At 39.9% G+C, this 23,605-nt stretch overlaps 1 protein-coding gene across 4 annotated transcripts in view; it reads right to left on the bottom strand.

Annotated features, from left to right (window-relative positions):
• MON2 (MON2 regulator of endosome-to-Golgi trafficking) overlaps positions 1–23,605 on the bottom strand; it is a 78,965-nt gene that overhangs the window by 8,744 nt on the left and 46,616 nt on the right. For 3 of the 4 annotated variants that reach the window (XR_013231192.1, XM_077338662.1, XM_077338664.1), the window contains 12 exons: positions 22,398–22,508; positions 21,271–21,446; positions 19,250–19,412; positions 18,000–18,293; positions 15,392–15,590; positions 14,493–15,121; positions 8,948–9,091; positions 8,423–8,440; positions 8,005–8,133; positions 6,666–6,856; positions 5,839–5,899; positions 3,482–3,605 (listed from right to left, as the gene is read on the bottom strand). Coding sequence is in view for 3 of the 4 variants with exons in the window: in XM_077338662.1 (XP_077194777.1) it covers positions 3,482–3,605; positions 5,839–5,899; positions 6,666–6,856; positions 8,005–8,133; positions 8,423–8,440; positions 8,948–9,091; positions 14,493–15,121; positions 15,392–15,590; positions 18,000–18,293; positions 19,250–19,412; positions 21,271–21,446; positions 22,398–22,508 (2,239 nt within the window). In the remaining variant the exon portion in view is untranslated. The remainder of the gene's footprint in view (positions 1–3,481; positions 3,606–5,838; positions 5,900–6,665; positions 6,857–8,004; positions 8,134–8,422; positions 8,441–8,947; positions 9,092–14,492; positions 15,122–15,391; positions 15,591–17,999; positions 18,294–19,249; positions 19,413–21,270; positions 21,447–22,397; positions 22,509–23,605) is intronic. The other variant, XM_077338663.1, reaches the window with a different exon arrangement.

Genomic DNA, 23,605 nt, shown 5'->3' with positions numbered 1-23,605 from the left:
CGTTCTCATATGATGTCAGGCTGTTTCTTTGCAGTTTATGCTTTGTTTGCCAAAATTGTTTTATTATTATTATTATTTTGCATGTGTGTGAATGCACACTCTATCCCTTGGGTGGGATGGGTATGACTTCGCCCCACTGGAGAGAAGAAACCTTCAGGTGAGTCAAATGTTTTGTTCTCCTACACTGGGGCTGAAGTCATCCAGAGTGGTTAGCAGTACCCAAGCTGTGCCTGGGGTGGGAGACTACATGTCACATTCACTCTAGAGTTATTTGTTGCAGGACACAACGGCCAAAGTCTGCCTCCAGAGAGACCAACTGGTCAATGTGGTAGTGTATCATGAAGGTGGAGAAAAAGACCATGTAGCCGCACAGCAGATCTTCACCACTAGTGCACAGATGATGATGCAGTGCATGCTGCTTCCTGTCATACAGGAAGGCTATGATGTCCCTGTAGGATGGGTGAGTTGGTATCAGGCCTGTGTTGGAGGTTCATGCCATGAAGGTGCGCCAAGTATTGTTGTGGATGCTTCTAGTGGATGGTCGCCTTGCTTGCAACACGATGTCCACTATCTAGGTGGTGAAATCTAGATCACTGAGAGAGCATCACTCAACTTCCAGGCTGGCAGCTGTGGCCACCATAGGTCTGAGTGTAGAAATGGCCCTTGAAGTAGGAGATCCTTCCTGGATAGCAACGGCCACAGGTCTGCCAGTGACATTTGAACCAGATCTGGGAACCATGGCCATTGAGGCCAATGGAGTGCCATGAAGATCACGATTGCTTCCCCCCACCATCAGATCCGGTGTAACAGCTTGACAACCTAAGGAAGTGGCAGAAACACGTATACAAGTCTTTGTGACCACAGGCAACTGAGGCCATCTGCCCTCTCTGTTGCTGGGTGGCAATAGAGCGCCAGGAACCTTGATGCCTGTGCATTCTGAGGTGTCACCAGCAGGTCCATCACTGGGGTGCCAAACTTGGCCACGATCTGGTAGAAAACCTCCCAATTTAAATTCCACTCTCCTGAGTTGAGATCTTGTTTGCTGAGCCAATTTGCTTGTTGGTTGTTGAGGCCCTTCAGGTATTTGGCCCTGAGACTGGTGAGGTTCTGATCTGCCCCTCTCATGAGCAGGAACGTTTCAAGGTACGGTGTGCAGGAACTCATGCCGCCATGTCTGTTGATGTGCATTTCCGTAGTCATATTGTCCATGTGCACCAGAACATGTGCATCTCGAAGGGCTGGACGGAAGAGTAGAAGTGCCGGCTTGACTGCCCGAAATTCTGGCCAGTTTATGCTGTTCCTCTGGTCTCAGTGGCACCACATGCACTGCGCTGTGAGTTCTTCAGTGAGCTGCTTAGTACGGCCCCTGGGTGGCATGTACTCCAGAGCTCCGAAGTGGTTAGAGCCGCGGCTGGATTCTTGCTTCTGCTTTGTTGTAGGCTTCAGGGCCGCTTCGCAGGAGTCGGTGCTTTTTGGCGCAGCTCAACCTTTCTCCTTCATGGGGGGCCCCCCTTTTGATCTTTGCTCCCGCCTTCCATCCTGCCAGGGATGGGGAATCCACTGCCGCCTGCCATGCCTCCAACACATGTTCATTGGAGATGTGGAGGTCCGGGTCGCTCCTCAGGATCTTGGGCAACCGCCTCTGACTCTTCCCGCTGTTCTTCTCTCGCAGTGTGGTCAGCCCTGGCTTCAGCCATCTGCGGGAAAGTAGGAGCCATGGAGAAAGAACTCTAGCAGTTTCACCAGAAGTGTAGTTGCGAGGAAATTGCTAGTAGAAAATTATCCTCTTTTTGTAGCTGTTTTTGTTTGTAACTCCAATGGATTCTATTGATCAGGAGAAGAGCTTGTGATCTCCTATCTAGGCCATAGGGCAATCTAAATTGGAAGGTCAGGCTCTGGCCACGAGCTAGGTGGCTGCAAGAAATTTTCATTACAGTTGCTCTATCTAGGCAAGCAAAGGCATGACCTAACCACTCTGGATGACTTTGGCCCCACTGTAGGACAAAACAAAACCCTTCTTCCAGGCTTCTGCTGAAGACCAGCGATGGAGGGTCTCCTGCAGCCAGATCCATTCCTGTCAGGCAGTTCTATCACAGTCTCTGCCTCCTCAAATGTTGCCGTTACTCTTATTTCTAAGTTATGTTGCTATTGCGTATTAATTGAAATGATTATTATGTTCTCTTAGAATCACAGAATCATAGAGTTGGAAGGGGCCATACAGGCCATCTAGTCCAACCCCCTGCTCAATGCAGGATCAGCCCTAAACATCCTACAGCATCCAAGAAAAGTGTGTATCCAACCTTTGCTTGAAGACTGCCAGTGAGGGGGAGTTCACCTCCTTAGGCAGCCTATTCCACTGCTGAACTACTCTGCGAAAATTTTTTTCCTGATATCTAGCCTATATCGTTGTTCTTGTAGTTTAAACCCATTACTGCGTGTCCTCTTCTCTGCAGCCAACAGAAACAGCATCCTGCCCTTCTCCAAGTGACAACCTTTCAAATACTTAAAGAGGGCTATCTTGTCAATTGTTAAAGTAGTTTAATGTACATTATGTTTACTGGTTCTATGCACACTGCCCTGAAATGTCCCAGTGAGGGGCAGTAAGGTAAAGGTATCCCCAGTGCAAGCACAGAGTCATGTCTGACCCTTGGGGTGACGCCCTCTAGCGCTTTCTTGGCAGACTCAATACGAGTGGTTTGCCAATGCCTTCCCCAGTCATTACCGTTTTAGCCCCCAGCAAGCTGGGTACTCATTTTACCGACCTTGGAAGGATGGAAGGCTGAGTCAACCTTGAGCCGGCTGCTGGGATCGAACTCCCAGCCTCATGGGCAGAGCTTTCAGACTGCATATTTGCTGCCTTATCACTCTGCGCCACAAGAGGCTCTGAGGGGCAGTATATAAACTAAATAAATATTAAGACCAGCAACGTTTTATTCAAGATATAAGCTTTCATGAAGAAGAAATGTGTTTGCACACAAAAGCTTATACTTTGAATAGAACACTGTTAGTCTTAAAGGTGCCACTGAATTCAAACTTCATTTTCCTAATGGATGATACTCAAGGGTTTATGAATTAAAATGTTGCATATTTCTGAAATTGCATTTAGAAGTATATATTCCTTATGAACCAACTAAAAGAAGCAGTCAGAGACAGGGGTGCATGGCAAAAACTTTCCTATAGAATTGCCGAGGGTTGGACATGACTGAACAGATGGCATCATCATCATCATCCCTTATGTTCAAGTGCAAGTCACCACAACCATTTAAAAGGGAAAGGGTAGAGTCTTAACAGCTACATAAAGTGAATAAAAACTGAGAATAACTGGGCTTGTTGGGCTTCCAATATTTGTGCTCTTCCATGTGTTAATACCATGGGTATGCATTTACTCCATATGATATATAACATCTTCTGACCAATATTTAATACAATTGGAATGCTTCCATGTGTCTTTTTACAATACTTCATTGTTCAATCAACATACCTGTAAATGATGAAGACTGAGAATGTATTGAGCCCTTATTAAGCATAGTCATAATTTGACCAACAAATTCCTTAGGAATAAAATTTGCATATGGCAGTATTTCTGTGCTGATAAGCTGTACAACCTATAAAAGATAAAGTGAATAAAGCATTATTAAAAGGCCCTGACCGGAAAGGATCTTGTCACTGTGGTGCGCGCCCTGGTGATATCTAGATTAGACTGCTACAATGTACTCTATGTGAGGCTTATGTACCGCCTTGGTGGGCCTTGGTGGAAAGGCAATGTGACGTTTCCTAAATAAAATTAATTAATTTAGCAAAAGAACATTAATACATAGGCAATTCAGGTAAACATGTAGAATAATGTCAGCAATCATATTCAACAGAACTTGACTAGAAAGAGAATCTTCTCTATGAAAAAGGTTATCTAGACCAGGGTCCCCAGTGTGACAATTATAAAAGCCAAGCACATTAGTGTCCATGGCATCTACCGATACCTTTCCTGGCACCCAGCAAGTATAAAGCAGGCAGGACCAGGTGGGAAGACTTTTGAGTGGCTGTACAGATTTTTTTTTAATTGCTTTGGCAGCAGTTGCCAGAACTGCATCAGAAATATTGTGAGACAGAAGGTAAGCCGTAGTAGCCATTTGGTGGCTATAACTTGCTAGCTATGTCAGAATTCCAAAGGTGTCTGTGGGCTCAAAAAAGTTGGGGGACAGTGTTCTGGACCAAATGACCAATATACACATAAACCAAGCATGTCTGAGGATGTAACACAGAAATAGGGAAATATAAACAGAGAAATGAAATCATCAATCATCACTAAAACAATTAAAAGGTTATGCCAATAAAACAATAACAACAGTCTGCACGTAACACAAGTGACAAGTGGCCAATAAAATATTATACATACAACTGTAGGAATAACAATCTGAAAGACAACTAAAACTAAAAGGATTGTAGAATACATAAAGTAATGCTTATAAATATTTTTGTTTTGGTATCATATACAGCAGTGGTCCGCAACCTTTTTATCACCAGGGACCGGTCAATGCTTGACAATTTTACCGAGGCCCGCGGGGGAGTAGTCTTTTGCCAAAGGACGTCACCACTGCCTGAGCCCCTGCTCCACTTGCTTTCCCGCTGGCGACCCTAACTTCCCGCTGCCCACTGGGGGGGCGCTGCCAGCAGCTGCACAGTGCCATGCCAAGGGGTAGCCCCAGCCATGGCAACTGCTGGAAAGTACCAAAGGTGAGCTGGTGGCAGAGTGGCAGAGTAGCCCCCGAGGAGGACGAAGAGGAGCTGCGGCCCGGTACCGGTCCCCAGACCGGGGGTTGGGGACCACTGATATACAGTCTATCAAATCTATTTGACACTGATATTCTTATGTTCTGAAACTCCAATGCTTTTTTCTTCCATTATTTCTAAAGCTTAACAACATTATTTCAAATTTAATGCAATCTAGTACCAACCCCATTAAAATATATCTATATCCCAAGTCAGATCTCTGACTTCTTTGATGTCTTAAACATGCTAACAAAAAATGAATAATATAATGCATTACAGCTCTATGGTAACAAGAAGTAATGGCTGCTTTTTATGAGAGATTTCCATACTCATTCTGTAAAATTCCTTACAATAGCTTATGTTCCTGGTTGTGACATGGTTTATAATATTAATATTATAATTGGTCTGTACAAATAGCAGCAACTAGATAAAAATTGCTTTGCTTTCTCAAAAAATATATTCATTGCTTTAGGATGCTTTGGGCTGATCCTGCGTTGAGCAGGGGGTTGGACTAGACGGCCTGTAAGGCTCCTTCCAACCCTATGATTCTATGATTATTGATACACTTGATACCAATGAAGAGGGTGTACTTCCCTGCTTTGTTTTGCTGCCCCCACATAACGCATGTCCCTTGCTCCAAAGTATTAATCTGTGGTAATTGTCCATGCATTGACGTCAAGCTACAAGTTTTCTCTGAAGCCCCTTTTCAGCTTGAAAATCCAAAGGGTAAATGACTTTGAGAGTTATCAGATGACAATTATATCTAAACAAACACTTTGTTTTTAAAGTGGTCTTTAATGGCTACTCTGAACTTTTAGAGGTATGAGATTACTAGGTATTAGAAAGAACAATTTCCCCAAGGAAATTCAATGTATAATACAACTTTAAGCAAAGCCAAAGGAACAAAACAGCTATAAAATACAATTTGTACATTTTTCCTGCCTCACATTTCAATGGATATACAGAGATGTCAGAAATTGATTTTTCAACATCAGAAGTCAGCCATACCCATCACTGGGTTCACCAAATCCCGCACTGGACTAAATATAGAAAATAGAAAATATTTCTTACCTCAACATCAATGCTTTCGTTTCTTTGAAATTCTTGAATAGAAAGATTATCTGGAGGTGAACTGAAAGACAACACAGTATATAACTGTACTTTTAAATGAAATCTAAATACGTATAATTTAAGAGCTGTATACACAAAGAGACAAAAAATACATGAATCAAGAACTATGTTTATAATAGTGTCAGTGTCTTTAAAATAATAATACAGATAATCCATAAAGTGGCAGCTCAGGTGGAGGCTGTGTGGCACTTTTACCTGTTGGCCAAGCCAAATGTTATAGCATGACCATAGTGTGCATGCTATATCTGAGTAAACTATCATAATTCCTAACAGTTTACATTCCTTCTGAAATTTATTCAACAAACTGAGTCTGCAGTGTTTCTATAGACGGGGAAACAATTGAATCTTATCCAGTAAACATGTGTTGGTGCTGGGATTTGATTCACTGAATTGTTCTATGGACCAATATAGTCATCAATACAGAGTCAAACCCAAAAGGAAACCAAACAATTCCATTTACATGGTTTTTATGCCAACTATTTGATTTAACATAAATTACTCTATATGTTCAACTATAAATAAACAGGGCAGATTAGGCAATTCAAAATATTACATTTTATTCTACTGGAAACTGATACCAAAAGTGTAATAGTTTGAGTTTGCTGGAACGGGCACTAAAATATTTTGGCAGGAGACCCCACACACACTGTTTAGTGCCACACACACTGTTTATACGTCACAGAGGACAAGGCCTGTTCCACAAATAATACTTGATATATGTTATTTTAAGTATCTTTAATGCCTTAATTCGTGATTCTGCACTTTACCTTTTAGTGAATAAAAAGTTTTCGAAAGTGCTGGCTAATTCTGGCCACATGCTGTCAAATTTTCCAGAGGATGCATGCTGCCTTGCAACTGGCAATCCAATGGAGAGAACCTTAAGAAGAGATGAAACTGCTAGTTTCCATGTACTTTCTGAAGGGCAAGCATACTTCAAACTAAGTGGCATCCTCAGTGTCTGCAAAAATAATATAGCTTTAAGTTTACACAGGCAGAAGAACAAGACAATGTCATAGTTTTAAAAAGTATATAGAGTCCCTGATCTTCTCTTTCTAATACAATCTTGAAGCCTACCCACAGCCACATGGAAATCACTAGCCTCCAGGGGGAAAGTATCTGAATTGATCCACCATCCCAGAGAGAAGGCTGGAAACTCAACCATGTCTTCACATGGCAGTGATCTGACATTGACAAAGGCTTGTTATCCAGCCCCTTAATCAGATGACCAGCAAGTTGCTTGGTGTAAGAAAAGAAGTTCCAATGTATGTCTTTGTGTTGGGCCCTCACAACCTTAGACAGAAGCATGGCTGTCATGATGGCTAGGAAGCCCTCAGCTTGACCTGATAAGGCAGCCTTGACTTGTATGCTGAAATCCCCAAACACAGTCATCCCTGGGTCTGCAAAACCAAATCTGAGATTATTTCTGACAGGAATCCGACTGGCAGCCTATGGGGACAGTCCACCCACCAGAAGGATTCCTAATTTGTCCCTAGTGCCCAACACAAGCTGGCCTCTGTCTGCACCGAGTATCTAGTAAAGGAGAAACGCTCAAGAAATACAGGAAGAGATAAACTTGCCGAAAGCCTAAATGTGTCTGCTTTGCAGTATTACAAACTGAAAGAAAAGTTGCCTAACAGTGTTTTGATGGAGACCAGCCTCTACACTGAGTGGCACAGACAATACCCCCTGCCCAAGTTTCATAGGGGAAACATTTATAAATATTATCTGAAATTTATAGCACATTGATCACAAATTTTATTTAACCACAAATATAAAATGCTAAAATTGCATTATTAGCAGTTTCATGTGGGAGATCACTACTGATCTATTCCTTCTGGACTTAATACAGTCTAATGCATGAGAAAGGCATTACTTTTCAAGAGGCTGGAAACCCAAAAGTTGGAACTAATAGCCAGAATAGTTGAAATAAATTGTTGATAATATAAATAAACCTTTTGATGGGTCTAATCTTGCTAAAGTCAAAGTAAAACCAATCTCAGGGATGTACAGGAGATCTAGTACTCAATTGAACCTAGAGACTGCAATGAACGCTAAACTTGCTTTGTAACATAACAACCATCTTATTTTATACATAATAATATTTACCTTGATAATGTTCTGAAGGACTCTTTCATTTACAACAGCTTTGTGACAAGCTGTTTTTTGGTATAGGTCTACCACAACTTCTAAAGACCTCTCGGCAAATGGTACATAATTCAATGCTACCCATTCCGCCTAGAAATAAAATATTGGAATGTCATTGCACATAGAAAAATGGACACAAGAGCAAAATAAACCTTGTTTTGGTCCTATTTTTATGGCATGCAAAATTTTTCAAAAATTCCGTAACACCAAATATGTAATTCAAAGATTTTTTAAAAACTTAAAAAGCACCAAACCCCATACACCTACAGCACTGTGACTAGAAGTGGCTGATTTTTATAAGGTAAATTTTAAGCAAGTGACACTTTGCAATTGATCCAGCAAGGACACTAAGCACAATCTTTAAGGAATTTTAACTCACCGGTGCAAACAGTTGTATCTATTGTGATTCCATTGTGTTGCATGATAAATAGAATAAGAAAAATTAATACATATATGCATATTACCTATTAAAATTCTGATGACTCATTCTTCTGTTTGAGTATGATTAGTATGGGAATACATTCAAAATGGTATCATGCTCCATTTTCATACAACAGAAGTCCAAAGAGCAAAATGAGGTATTTAATTAAAAACATGAGCTTAAGTCCATTGAGATGATTTTGTTAGGCTAACGTATATTAATTTGGCTAAATGTTCATAACAGAAAATTATTTTCTGTTTTAGCGGACTTTAAATATCAAAAATGTTTTGTTGCTTTAAAAAAGGAAAGAGCTGGAAATGTGTCTCCTCTCTCCATAAAATTGAAGTTCATTAGTTGATTATGCAAGGCATGAAAGTATGTTCGTATTCAGGATTAAATATTGAAAATAATTCATGCAATGCTACCAAATTCAGGAGCAAATGAATGAAAAAAACAGAACATTGAAAGCAACATACATCTCACCTGATTGTATTTTGCATTTGCAATGTGCTTTGTTTCTAGCAGTCCATATTGTGGCGGTTTACAGGAAAATTCAACAAATGCTAGCAGCTGATCAAAGATAGCAGGGTACATTATCTGCATGCTTTCTGAACCCACACATATGGCCTAGAGAAAAGATTTTTAAAATATTTCTTGAAATTGAAGCATGCATTTTATTCAATCGCAGTAAAACATATAGCATAACCACGCTAGTACAAATTTTGATAATGAGCTCTTGGCCCTGTAGTTTTGTTGGAAGTTTACTTTGGGTTGTAAGAAATAACTGTTTTGATGAAATTTGAGAATATGCTAACACAGGTCTTTGTCAACAAACTGAAATATAAATTTTACAGTGACTCAAAATACTCTGGGCACTAAATTTCTGATGCCTGAATGAAACATGAAATAAATTAAAATGCATAGTAAAGAATATATGAAATCGTACACTTCGTGATTAGATGTAAACTAGAAAATGCTGAGTTGAGTCCAAACCACTGGATAGGATAGAATCCAAAGGTGCTCCTCCACTTGATACAACCCATTTCTTGGTTGATTCAATCTTAAATGCTATTTTGCAGCCTCTGCATAATGGAGGGCACCCATTTGTCAGTTGCTGACACTTTCCAGTTTTCGCTGAAGAACTAACATCTGCCCCCATCACAAAGTCAGGCAGAGTGCTTCTTTGCTGGCAAGTTGTTGTCCTGTTCGAAAAATCTGGACTGTTACTGACTCATTCTTGGCTGCCATCTGAAGGGACGGAAGCATCTGTACTTTTGACTCTCATCCAGAGCCTGAGGGTCTGACGCCAGAAAGGAATGAAGTGGACGCCTCTTTAGGTCCCTGGCCCTAGTAGAGATGGATGATGGCATCACCTTCTTTTCTTCAGTCTACCCAAAAAGCTCCTCACCTAACCAGTTGCTCTCAGTGTTTGAGCCATATATTGTGCAAGGATAGAGAACTGTATTGCATCCGGTTACACATCTGATACAAACTCTGTGGCCTCCTTAATCTTGAGGAGAGATCTCTTCAGGTCCATTGGGTTAACCTCTGGATTCTGTAGGATGACCTCATCCTATGGCCTTAACAAAGTTGGGAAGGACTACTGATGCCCTAATTGCTAGGGAAGTGGCCTTGTGGGATTTGTTATTTAGTGTTATCTAATATTTTCTCCCAACTGAATAGTTCAGCATATTTTCCCTGTCCTTGGGGAGCACAGCCAATGAGAACAGGGCAATCACCGCCGCATCAGTAGTCTTCCATGGCCTCTTGCTAAGGGAGCTCCCACTGCTTGGAACACTCCATTCCACCTTGACATTACCATCATAAAAATGAGGACACTGTTGTACTCTAGTTGATTTCTTACATCTACAGTTTTGCAGATGTGGTTGAAATAGGTTTTTCTGGGGTTTCTGCCAGGTAATTTTATGTGCAGATGACCTTATTCAACAAGAGCGGGATTTATTCAATTTGTAAGTGTCTGGCTGATGCTTCCAGCATCTCACCTTACTCCCCTAACTATTCAACTTCCTTCAAGCCACAAAACTGTGTCCATCAAAATTTTGACAAGAATACACCAACAAATATAGAAAATCCAACAATGGCCTATGGACAGTAAACACTCAATGTTCCAACCCTGGAAAAAGACTGCAGCAGTTACTGGATCATTGCATTAATTTCTTGTGCAAGCAAAGTGGTGCTTAATGACTTTTGCCATATAAGGAATGAGAAATGCTAGATATTCAAGCTGGATTCAGAAAAGGAAGAGGCAGTAGAGATCATATTGCAGACTTATGTTGGTTACTGGACCATACAAAACATTTCAGGAAAAAAACTGCTTGTATTTCATAGATTACAACAAGGCTTTTGACTGTGTGGATCATGAAGTTATGGATGGTTTAAAAAAAATAGGTGCACTACAACACCTGATTGTTTAGATGCACAATCTGTATCCTAGAAGAGGCTACTGTTAGGACAGAATATGGAGAATTGGAATAGTTTCAACCTGGTAAAGGTGTCAGACAAGGATGTGTTCTATATCCCTATCCTTTCAATCTACATGCAAAACATATCATAAGGAAAGCGGGATTAGATTTAGCTAAAGTTGGGAGTAAAAATTGGAGAAAGGGACATAAGTCTGAGATATGCATATGACACCTTGTTGTTAGGTGAGAAGTCGTGTCCGACCCATCATGACCCCATGGACAATGATCCTCCAGGCCTTCCTGTCCTCTACCATTCCCTGGAGTCCATTTAAATTTGCACCTACTGCTTCAGTGACTCCATCCAGCCACCTCATTCTCGGTCGTCCCCTTCTTCTTTTGCCCTCGATCGCTCCCAGCATTAGGCTCTTCTCCAGGGAGTCCTTCCTTCTCATGAGGTGGCCAAAGTATTTGAGTTTCATCTTCAGGATCTGGCCTTCTAAGGAGCAGTCAGGGCTGATCTCCTCTAGGACTGACGGGTTTGTTCGCCTTACAGTCCAAGGGACTCGCAAGAGTCTTCTCCAGCACCAGAGTTCAAAAGCCTCATTTCTTTGATGCTTATGGTCCAACTTTCGCAGCCATACATTGCAACTGGGAATACCATAGCCTTGGCTAAACGCACTTTTGTTGGCAGGGTGATGTCTGTGCTTTTTAGGATGCTGTCTAGATTTGCCATAGCTTTCCTCCCCAGGAGCAAGCGTCTTTTAATTTCTTTGCTGCAGTCCCCATCTGCAGTGATCTTGGAGCCCAGGAAAATAAAATCTGTCACTATCTCCATTTCTTCCCCATCTATTTGCCAGGAATTGAGAGGGCCGGATGCCATGATCTTTGTTTTCTTGATGTTGAGTTTCAAGCCAACTTTTGCACTCTCCTCCTTCACCCGCATCAACAGGCTCTTTAGTTCTTCACTTTCTGCCATTAGAGTGGTACCATCTGCATATCTGAGGTTGTTGATATTTCTCCCTGCAATCTTGATCCCAATTTGTGACTCCTCTAATCCCGCCTTTCTCATGATGTGCTCCGCATACAAGTTAAATAGGCAAGGCGACAGTATACAGCCTTGCTGAACTCCTTTCTCAATTTTGAACCAATCAGTGATTCCATGTTCAGTTCTCACTGTTGCTTCTTGAACTGCATAGAAGTTTCTCAAGAGACAAATAAGATGCTCTGGTATTCCCATATCTTTAAGAACTTGCCACAATTTGTTGTGCTCCACACAATCAAAGGCTTTAGCATAGTCAATGAAGCAGAAGTAGATATTCTTCTGGAACTCCCTAGCTTTCTCCATGATATGACACCTTAGTATTGGCAAAAAATAGTGAAGACTTGAAATGAGTACTAATGAAGTTTAAAGCAGACAATGTTAAAACAGGACTACAGCTGAACTTCAAGAAGACATTGAAAGGTTGAAGACATTGAAATCCCTTGGCTCCATCATCAACTGAAAGGGAGACTGCAACCAAGAAATCAAGAGAATGAGATGGGGAAGGGTAGTCATGATGGACCTAGAAAACATTCTTTAGGGTATAGATGTGTTCCTTGCAACAGAGATCAAGATAATTCATACAATAGTGTTCTCCATTACTAAGTATGGGTGAAAAAGTTGGACAATGAAGAAAGCTGACAGGAAGAAAGTTGATTCATTTGAAATGTGATGTTAGAGGAAAATTTTACAGATGTGCTGGCAGGGGCCCATGGGAATTGTAATCCATGGACTTCCGGGGAGCCACCATTTGGCCATATGGTGTTCTGATCTTGCAGTACTGGCCTCAATTATATGACTAGTACAAGAGCTCCATCTTGGACCTGAGGTTATTCAGGAGCACATGTACCACCAAAAAGACAAATCAGTGCATTTTAGATCAAATAATATATCTCTCCCTAGAAACTAAAGTGACTAAACTGAGGCTACCATATTTTGGTCACATTATGAGAAAAAGAAAATCCCTGGTAAAGACAATAATTCTAGGAAAAGTTGAAGACAGAAGAGGAAGATCAACATGAGATGGAATGATTCAAGAAAGAAAGCCATAGCCCTCAGCTTGGAAGAACTGAGCAAGACTGTTAACAACAGGATGATGGAGGTAAGTAATTCATATTCAGTGTCAGCATAATTCAGAAGCAACTTGATTGCACTTATCACTCACAGCTATTACATCAAAAGTAATCTACTCTCCTTCCTAGGTTAATTCTGAAGTAACAATTCACCTCCTATATCATAGCTTCAAAACATTTGTAAGAAAAGACCCAGATATTGTGTTTTAATAATCTCCTTGCACAAGTCAACTTTGGGCTCAAAAGCTGAGGTAGAGGAAGCAATTTTCTTCGATGCTTGAATATAGCAGATAACACTATTTTACTCCAAGAGTCATAATAACCCCACTTCAAAGGAGGTAAATTACGGATTTAACCATGCAAAGCAGGTCAGGTTTTTCCATTTAAACCTACTTCCACCAGTAAGATGACAACGACTATGGTCTAACAGTTTTTGTTCGTGTCTTCCTTTTCTCACTATGCCCCATATATTCCAAACTGTTCCTCCTTTTGCTCTCCCATGGCTTCAGGTATCTCCCATGGCTCTTCCAGTTTGGTGTAGTGGTTAGAACTGCAGACTTCTAAAATGGCGAGCCAGGTTTAATTCTGCGCTCCTCCGGGTTTAATTCTGCAGCCAGCTGAGTGACCTTGGCCTCGCCATGGCTCTGATAAAGCTGTTCTGACCAAGCAGTAATATCAGGGCTCTCTCAGCCTCCCCTACCTCACAGGATGTCTGTTGTAGGGAGAGGAAATGTAAGGCTGCTTTGAGACTCCTTTGGGTAGTGAAAAGCAGCATATAAGAACCAACTCTTCTTCTCGTCTCTTCTGAAGTCCCTCTCCAGCTTCCCTGGTACTCTGGCAACTGCCAGCTCCCCCCTCCCCTCTTTCCCAAGTCTCTAGCATAACTTTGGCTCTCAGATTCCAACCTTCCTCTTTGTATTATGTTTCTCTCTCATTTAGTGTTCATGAGAGACAAGCACATATCTATATGTGCTGGAAATATCTATACAATTTCCTCTTGGACTAGTCTTCTTAATCTTGAAGGGAGAACGAGAAATTGGTTAGTGGAATGTGTTTAGTAACTGTTAGATTTGGGACTTGCCAAAATAAATACGGAAGCATTTTATTTTGATTGTAAAATATTTTGATTACAATTTTCTTTTAAATTTCCTTTCTCTTGTCTTCAGTCTGGAATAGAAGTTAAACCTTTATAGAACAAGGACATATTCAAAAGAAAGATGCTGTATCCTCTGCAGCCTGTAAATATAAAGCCTCAGGTCACAAGAAGCCCAAAGTTGGAGGTGCATGTATGAACTGCCACATGTGTGTACCCCCCCACCGTTCTCTGAATTAACATCCATGGGTAGCAACCTATTCCCAATTATTTGCTTTCCCCCTTATGATTGTCCACAAGTGGATTTAAGGTGGCTTAATGTCTAATAATATTTAGTGGGTTAACATAATAGATGACTTCAAAAGTTGCTATGAAGAGAATATTTAAATTGTATTATTACCTTTTGTAAGACATCTAAAGCTGTAAGAACTGCTTCTTGTAAACTTGTTAGAACTGCCTCAGTGTATGACGGCAGGATGAAGGGGGATGCATCAGAACTGATTGGAACAGACACTGCACCATGTAGAATGACACCCAGTTTTTGGAGATCATCCATACTGAAACCAGTTTTAATGTGCTGATAAAGGGCTGGAAATATCTGAATTAAAGCTGTAAGAAAAGGCTGGCTAGGAATAAAAGTCATTTTATCACAAGAAACTGGAGGCTTTGTACTTTCTGAACCAATTCTAAACCAGGTGTTCCAGGCAGCCCACCAAAGATTCAAGTCTTCAATTTCATCTGTCACCACTGGAGGCTCAGTTGCATTATACCTTCCAATTCTTTCTCCTATAGAATCAGTTCTCATGAAGGATCTTCCAAGACCAGTGGCAGTCACAGTTCCAATGAGAACAGGAACAGGCACATTAATAGCAGGTGGTGTATCAGGTTTCTCAGTTTCCCTGACTGGGGACACAATTTGTAAGATTTCCTGAAAGCTTTTCAAAGCAGCTAGAGAAACTTCATTGTTTTTGCTCAGTGCAGCTGATTGAATGTGATCCAGAAGAACATCCCATGCTTGAGAAAAATCTCCTATTGGGCAAAAAAGAAAGATTAGTCAGGGAACTGTTTACTCTAAAACCATGCATGTACTTTCTTTAGGTAATGCTACTATTGGCATAATAAAACAGCTCATCAGCAGGACAAATGATAGGGCAGAAGTGTTTGTAAATATGTATGCAGCACAGCACACAGATGGTTACAAAGTAATAGTTATATAAATTCTAATTCTTCTCAGCCCCCGTGTTTTACAAAGATTTAACTCTAACCAACTATTTTAATACACAAAAAATACATGATTACCTAAAGATTGCAACAGGTATCTCCTGGTGTTGAATATTCTAGCTACTCCAGCCAAAGTTAACACCCACGTCTCAGCCCACTGTTTCTCTGCTGTATCTCTTGAATGATGAATGAGGATATTGCCACCACCAGACTCAATCTTCTCTTTGTCAGCAGTTGTAGAAGACTCCCGCACTCGATCCAGCAAATGAAAGAGAACCTATAAAAGCGAACAAAACAGCATTATTTCCATTCTAGACATACACAGCAACAATTTCTCCCTCTTTTTATTGATCAATAAATTTAACATTTTGTCTATTTTATGAAGACTCGGGGTGTTGAGGAGTCCATTTTACTTGCCCTCATCAACTATTAAACCCAAATTTCACTCTTACGGCTTATTTAAGAATTTCCATTGGGCAAGGTAGGTACAGTTTTATGAAATTAATGCAAGCTTATTAATATAGTGCAATAAAGAGTATGGCCCCAAAATAACTGAAGTTCCCATTATTTTGGATTAAGTCATTTTCCTCATTGCAAAAATGTATTCCAAATTCCAACAAAATACAATACTTTCTTTGTGTTGAAAATCATTTACTTAATCTAAAATTTTGTTTTTAAAAAACATTGTACATGGGTACAGCGCAAAGAACACATTTGTACTTTCCTGTATTTCCAAAGAAGAAAGCAACTACAGAATTAAAAACAGCTTGCTTTTAGAGTAGCGTTAACTACAGATCTTAGAAAACTCTGATGGCAATCATGGTTTCCATATTTTCTCACAGCCTGCTAGAAATATTTAATTGTGTAGGGCCCAATCTTCTAAATTAATCCATAAAGGAACAATGACTAATCCCATTTCTAGAAAGTCATGCTCAAAGAAACAGCACTAAACTGAAACATATTGGATTTTGGGCTATATCAAACCCAGTACCAGGAGGTGATGGTACCACTTTACTCTGCTCTGGTTTGGCCTTACTTGGAGTACTATGTTCAGCTTTAGGCACCACAGTTGAAGAGAGATGTAGACAAGCTACAGCATGTCCAGAGGAGGGCAACAAAGATGGAGAGAGTTTGGAGACCAAGACGTACGAGGAAAGGTTGGGGGAGCTTGGTCTGTTTAGCCTGGATAGGAGGCAACTGAGAGGGAATCTGATAAACATCTTCAAGTATTTAAAAGGCTGCCATATAGAGGATGGAGCAGAATTGTTCTCTCTTGGCCCGGAAGGACGGACCTGAACCAATGGGATGAAATTAATTCAAAAGAAATTCTGTCTAAACATCTGGAAGAAGTTCCTGACAGTTATAACTGTTTCTCAGTGAAACAGGCTTCCGCGGGAGGTGGTAGGTTCTCCATCTTTGGAGACAGAGGCTGCATAGCCATCTGACACTGATTGCGTGAAGTTTCTAGGGGGTGGCAGGTTACAGTGGAAGAGCGATAGGGTGTCCTGCATTGTGCAGGGGGTTGGACTAGATGACCCAAGGAGGTGCCTTCTAATTCTATGATTCTAAAAAGAAGAATACCCATAAAGATAGTTGTTTTCATTAGCGGTCCCCAACCTTTTTAAGGTTGAGAACTGCCTCCGGGGGTGGCGAAGAGCCGGCGGGCCGGGCGCTGCGCATGCGCATTAGCTCCCCTTGGTGGTGAAAACGTGCACGTGTGGAGCTGCCGCGCATGCACATTTTCACCACCAGAGGGTGCTAACACACATGCGCGGGAGCTCTGCACATGTGTGTTTGTGCCCACCGGCGTGCCAGCGGCCGCGCCTGCCTCTCTCCCCCTCTCAGAGCAGAAAACTAGCCGGACCGCGAGTGAAGCGGCCGCTTTGGTGGCTGCTTCTGTCGCGCCTGGTGAGCTTCTCTCTGCGGGGCGGGGGGGAGAGAGGCAGGTGTGGCGGCCCGTCACCGAGGCCTTCGCGGCCCGGTAGCGGGCCACGGACCGGTGGTTGATGACCCCTGGTTTACATTACAGACTGCCTATCCCACCATCAAGTTCCCAGTCTGTATTTCACAATCCAAGTGCTCTGTCAGGATTGCCATTTGACCTTCAAATTTCAAAAGGAAAGCACTCACTGCCACTGATTTCAGAGATTAACCCAAGTATATGCTATGACATCACAGGTACTATTTTAATGAACTTCCAAATGCATATATTACTTCTACCATCAGCTTTAGTAAGCTTTCTTAGAGGTGTGTTCTAGCATTTGCACTGACCTTATTGAGTATGCTGAAGTACACGTTTAAAAAAAAATACATAGTTTCTTGCTTGGATGTATGAGAAGCAGAATTCCATTAACAGTGTTACGTTTAACAGAAGAAAAAAGATTTTGGTGAGGTGGAGTGGGAAAGTGAACAATGGAAGAGTAGAAAAGGAGAACCACAAATAAGGCAAATAATTAAGAACTGACCCCATGCTGCAGCTGTATGTCATCTGTTGAAGACCACTGAATCACATAACAGAAGTCAAACAACCTGGATATTTATGTGTATCATAATAAAACAGGGATATTCATCAATGTAATACATTATATATGGCGTTAACCTGACTTAAATAGGAAAACACATTTTTAATGAAAGATAAAACATAGCTGTTAGAACAACCTCTTAATTGAGGCTTTTGATTTCATACCTTCCATATAACAGTGTGCCAAGTTGAATGTTGCAGTAAAGTTCCATGGGCACCAACTGTAGAGAACAATGTTTGCCCGGCACTCTTCCTAACTGCTGGCCGTGGATCGACACAGAGCTCCCCCAGCTTAGCATAGAGACATAGCCAGAGGCAATCAAATGGTGGTGCTGGGTGGAAAGGGCGGTTCAGTGCAACTCCCTTTTCCTCTGCTTGCTTCTGTAGCACTGCTTCTTCTTTGTTCAGCTCCTTCTCAATTATTTCACCTCTTTGGAAGAAGTAGTCGGAAATATTCCACTACAAACCAAAAAAGCTATTTTGGTAAATGGTTTTTAGAGCTATAAACAGCTTTCATGTTGTAGTGCCTTCTTTGTTGAATAACCTAACGCTAAAAGTATGTCAGGTGCTGTTCTTGAGGTCGTCTACCAAAAAAAATCACAATTCTATTCAGAAAAGAGAGTTTTTTGGTGTGTTTTGGGGGGATATTAATGGAGAGTAGAGCTTTTTTCTTTTCAGTGAGTATTTGATTGTTATATATTTTAGTCTATCATGACTGATCCCAGGTTTTTTATCCCAGGTTTTTATGTTTTGATTCACTTTTGGCAGATAAGCTGCCTCAACTCTTTTTATTGTATTTTACTTATAGTGTAACAAAGAAACAACACTCTAACACTTTTCACAGCTGATTGCTGTACATGTTTGTGAGATGATACTTCTTGCTGCAGAACAGAATATCACCAAGAACATTTCTGTGTATTGATACTCTCATTGAACAAACAATTAACAACAACAACATTGCAAGTAAACTTGGGCTACAATTTGGATCTAACTGTATACATAATTTGGTGAAGTTATGTTCTGAATAAAGTAAAATGTTTTAATGATACCTTTCAGATTCATATGTTTTATTCTGTACAGGTGTCTGGAAGCAGAAGTGTAATCTACAGTAAATTAAGCTTAATTAAATAACATTAATTTCAATGGTACTTAACATTTAACTTTTTATTTAAAATTATGGCTAAAGTTTTCAAAAAAGACTTAGTGCTGTGTAATGTGCTATTATTCTCTGTGATGATTCCTTTTGTTTTGTCCCACCATATAGATTGAAGTAATGATTGATATTCTCTATTACAAAGTATGCTCTGAATACTCAAAGAATTTAAAATTATTGGTAGGATTATTAAAATAAAGTAAGAACTTCAAAGATCAGGAATTTAAAATATCACAGTGATTAAACTCAGGACTCAACTCACCAAGAGACCAATTGATGTTAAACTAATATTTAGTTCTTGATTATGAAGCCCAAAACTTCCAGCAACCTCCACAACAATCTGCAGGCAAGTACATGGCATTGTTGGCAGAAAATCAGTCACAACCAATTGAAGGCACTGGAATGCAGTCCGTATTAAAGACTCTCTATCAAAACATGAAAGTATCTGGTTTCTAACTCTGTAAAGTGATTATGAATTATTATAGTACCAAACAGTCTAAGTGAGAATATAAGGAAAATACATGATAGACAACCTATGTTGTGCTATGTATATTGAAAGCTCTTTCACTTACCTCTATTTTCAGGTCAATCACCAATAGAACACCAATAAAATATCAGATATCAGATATATATACATAAAAGCCATAGAATAATTCCTTGTAGATAATTATTGTTTACAAGTCCTTGTATTAAGGAAATGCAACAACCATATATGTATGAAGTAAATCTATTCTACTTACAGCCAAGCAGACCTCAAAATATAGACTACGCTTAATATTTAATACTTAAAGGATAATGGAAACTTTATGGAGTCCATTCTGATCTCTGACTTTACAATAAATATGATTACCACTTGATTTATGGATTTTTCAAATTTATGGGATAGGCAAGATTAATCTTAGTACATAGCTGATTTAAAACTGTACGAGTTAGAGTTAACAGAAAATTTCTGTTACCCTGGAAAAGGGACAACAATAATAGTTAATAATAAGTAAAAGCAGTATTATGTATAGGGATAGTCATGAACTGGTTCACGAGTCAAAATTCATCACAAATTTGACCTGGTTCATTACTGGAATTTTTTGCAGTTTGAACCATTTAAACCTAACAGCTGAGCAGGGCAGTTTGCCCATCAGGTGTTAAGTTGAAATGGCTGCAAGTCATTTGTCAGTTTCATCCCCTCTTCTAAGTGAGGGAAGCAAAACAAACTGCTGAACTAGCTGCCAACCATTTCACCAATTGCTTTGCTTCCCCCACACACACACTTTGAAGAGGGAGGGAGCAAAGGCAGGCAGACCCGTCAAGATGTTAGGTTGAAATGGCTGCTAGATCTAAATTGGCTTGGGGTATTTCAGAGAATTATCTTACAAAACTAGTTCATTATGTTGACATAAGCAGATCCAAAATATTTAAGGATCAAATGAAGAGTAAACCCTGCTATGTATGGAAACAGTGTCTGAAGAACACAACTGAAACAAGCTGAAAATTGGCTGCTTATCATATCCATGATGGAAATGGATGATGGAATATAAAGAATTAGAATTCGCAATGAAGAATATCGTTGATAACTACAAAGCAGAATTTTCCTCCAATACACTTCAATATATTATTGTTGTATAGAAATACACAGATTGTATTTCCTCAAAAGGGTTAAATAGCTGCCATTCACTCCCCCCTCGCTTCGAAGTGGGGGGGGGGGAGAGAAACGGATTGCTGACAGGCGAACATGTCTAACTGGTAGGTTTAAATGGCTGACAGTCCTTTCAGCAATTGATTTTACTCCATCCTATTTCACTGATTAGTGAAATAGGCTGGCAGCCATTTCAGTCTAACAGCAGTGTGGGTGTGCCCATCTGCTCTTAGCCTGAAATGGCTGGCAGCCATTCCAGTGGTCTGTTTTGCTTCCCGCCCTTTAGTATGGTGTGCGTATGTGTGTACATGCGTGCAATGGGCAGTTAAATAGCTGCCAACCATTGAAACCAAATAGCTGATGAGTGGACCTTTTAAGCTGTTAGGTTTAAATGGCTGACAGCCACTTTTATTTTCCATTTTGCTTCCCCCACTTCTAAATAGGGAGTAGAGACAAGGACTGGCACAAACTGGCCAGTTGGTTTTGCGCCCATCCCTAATTAGGAGTAATTTTAAAAAATCTGTATGAAATATTAATTTTAAAAATTGCTACAATTTTCGTTAATTAAACCAATACAATACACTCCCACAAAGTTGTTGAGATCAGTGATGAAAGTTACCAGCAAGATTCTGATGTTAATTTTGACAACTCACCCTTGATCATTTCTAATTGCTCCCATGACTCCAAGTACCAATGGCCAGCCAGGCCCTAGGCTGTCACCTTGGCTTTGCAAAATCTGTAACACACACTCCAGCTGCTTGAGTCTAATATCTGGATGATTGATATTTGATAATTCTTTCAGTGGGTTTAGCAACAGCAACTGAAGCCTCTGGAAGTAAAAGCACAAAAAATACATCAAGGCAGCAGAGGCTAAAACATCCTGATACAAGACATGATCCTATACAAACTCACTGCAGAAATGTGGATCTAATAAATTATACTAGTGTCTGGCAGAGGAGAAAGAATAAAAGATGGCAAACTAAAATTCTACTAGCAGCCTCCAGGTGGAATATGTATGAGAAGTACTGACAACTATTAAATAATATTCTCCTCCCAATGTATTTAGGTTAGAAGCTATCTCTTTGTACTACCTGAACTCTGCAACTCTGAAGCCCTTTTTCATGCTAGCATAACTGAACTGCTCATACACTCATAAAAACAGAAGCAACAGAAAATTTGGGGAAGGAGCCCCTAATCTCCTACCACGTGGTGTGATTGCTACAATGAATCTGACAGAAAAGTAAATGGATAATAATAGTAATACCAAGAGTAGGATAGCTGTTCTGGTTCTCCAAGGGTAAAGAGGTAAATTTTAAAATGGCCATCATGCATGTATAAATTCTCTAAATAGCATTGAGCCATCCCTTTCCCAAGTCTAGTGGATCAATGAATTCAGACATGCACTTATTTATAATTTCTATTTAATTTATATACTATATATATATATATTTAAAACTGGATTCCCAATTCCCATCACAACAAACCATAGTTTGTGGGGTTTCTTTCTGTTGAAGTTTTCCATCCTACATATAGCTGACATAAAGTAAATGTACTTTGTTATAATATTTCTTGCAGACTGTACCCAGCCCAATTACTAGGCAAGCTCTGCATTCCACTAGCATAAAAGTTATCTATGTACATACCACATATCCTCACATGGAAGAACCATAGAAAAGTAACATGTATTAAATCATAACCATCAGCTAAATTATGCAATCACTGATACCCTACTGCAATTTCCAGAACAAGATTAATCATTTTCCAAAACAAGCTATTTTACCTGGTTTTGAGACAGGGGAGGATCATGATTAAAACTCAGTCCTGCTTTAATAAGAGAAGTTAAAGCTTCCGCTCCCCATTCCCTCATCCGTGCATTTGGATGCTGGCAAACCTAAATACATAATATAGCCTCCTTTAAATACTTGGTGAATGCAAGTTGGTTACAGTTTCACATTACATAACTGATATTAGATCTATGGAGTCTTTTAAAATACTACTGTAACAGCCACAAGCCAGTTTTGTGCCTACATAAAGCAGGTATTCTTTACTTAAGATCCAGGAAAGCAGCAGCCAGTCAATACTAAATGGATCAATGACATGACTGAGTTTTACATGTATTACTACATTCACAACAACTTCTATGGTACTTTTCAGCATACAAATTTTGTCACAGTTCCTACTTCATATTGCCTTAAAAATAAAAATACAAAAATGAGGGAGAGGTTCCTTCTAACCAAAGTACCATCTTAAGTTATTGTTCCTCCAGAGAGTTCCCATTCTATATGTGAAAGGGGATTTACTGTACTTATATTCAGCCAATGACAAAATCTCTTTTTATCTCAGCCTTACTTCATATTAAGTTTTACAACATGGTCCATCAGTCTCAAAGAGAAAAATGAAGAGATTAAGGACAAAGTCAAACAGTAATTTGGAAGGCAAACTTATAAGACAAGCTTACCTTCTGAATTAAAAAAGAAAGGAAGCAGTAAGGGAGAAGAAAGAAATGAAATAATGAAAATCAGGACAGATGATCAAGGTTTGTAGAATAAACAGTTTTGATGTATATTTTCAACATCTCCAGGTACACATGCTAGATTAGAAATAAGCAGCATACAGGCAACCTAAATCCTGTTTGATATACAATGATCTTTGTAATAAAAATATCCCATAAAGTAAAAAACAGAACAGGAAGAACAGTTGGTACTCTTGAATTTAAAACCAATAATGTGTGTCTCTAAAACTTCTGACATTCTTCAGGAAATCCTATTTCACATACAACAGTACATCTATCTGTTTTAACTAATGGAAGATTTTTTTTGTTTTAAATACACATTTGTTCCTTAGTAACCCTTTGTAGTAACAAGTTTTAAACAAGCTGAATATCTATAGATTTTTTTTGATAGGATACCACTGATATTTTGGAATGTAACAATTCAGGAAAGTAACAATCTTGATTGCAAATATGTGGAAAGAACAGCAACTTCCCAC

The sequence above is a fragment of the Paroedura picta genome, chromosome 5 (assembly GCF_049243985.1).
Source record: "Paroedura picta isolate Pp20150507F chromosome 5, Ppicta_v3.0, whole genome shotgun sequence".
NCBI lineage: Eukaryota > Metazoa > Chordata > Lepidosauria > Squamata > Gekkonidae > Paroedura > Paroedura picta.
The sequence above is the reverse complement of the archived record's forward strand: the minus strand, read 5'-3'. Positions and strand labels throughout refer to the sequence as shown.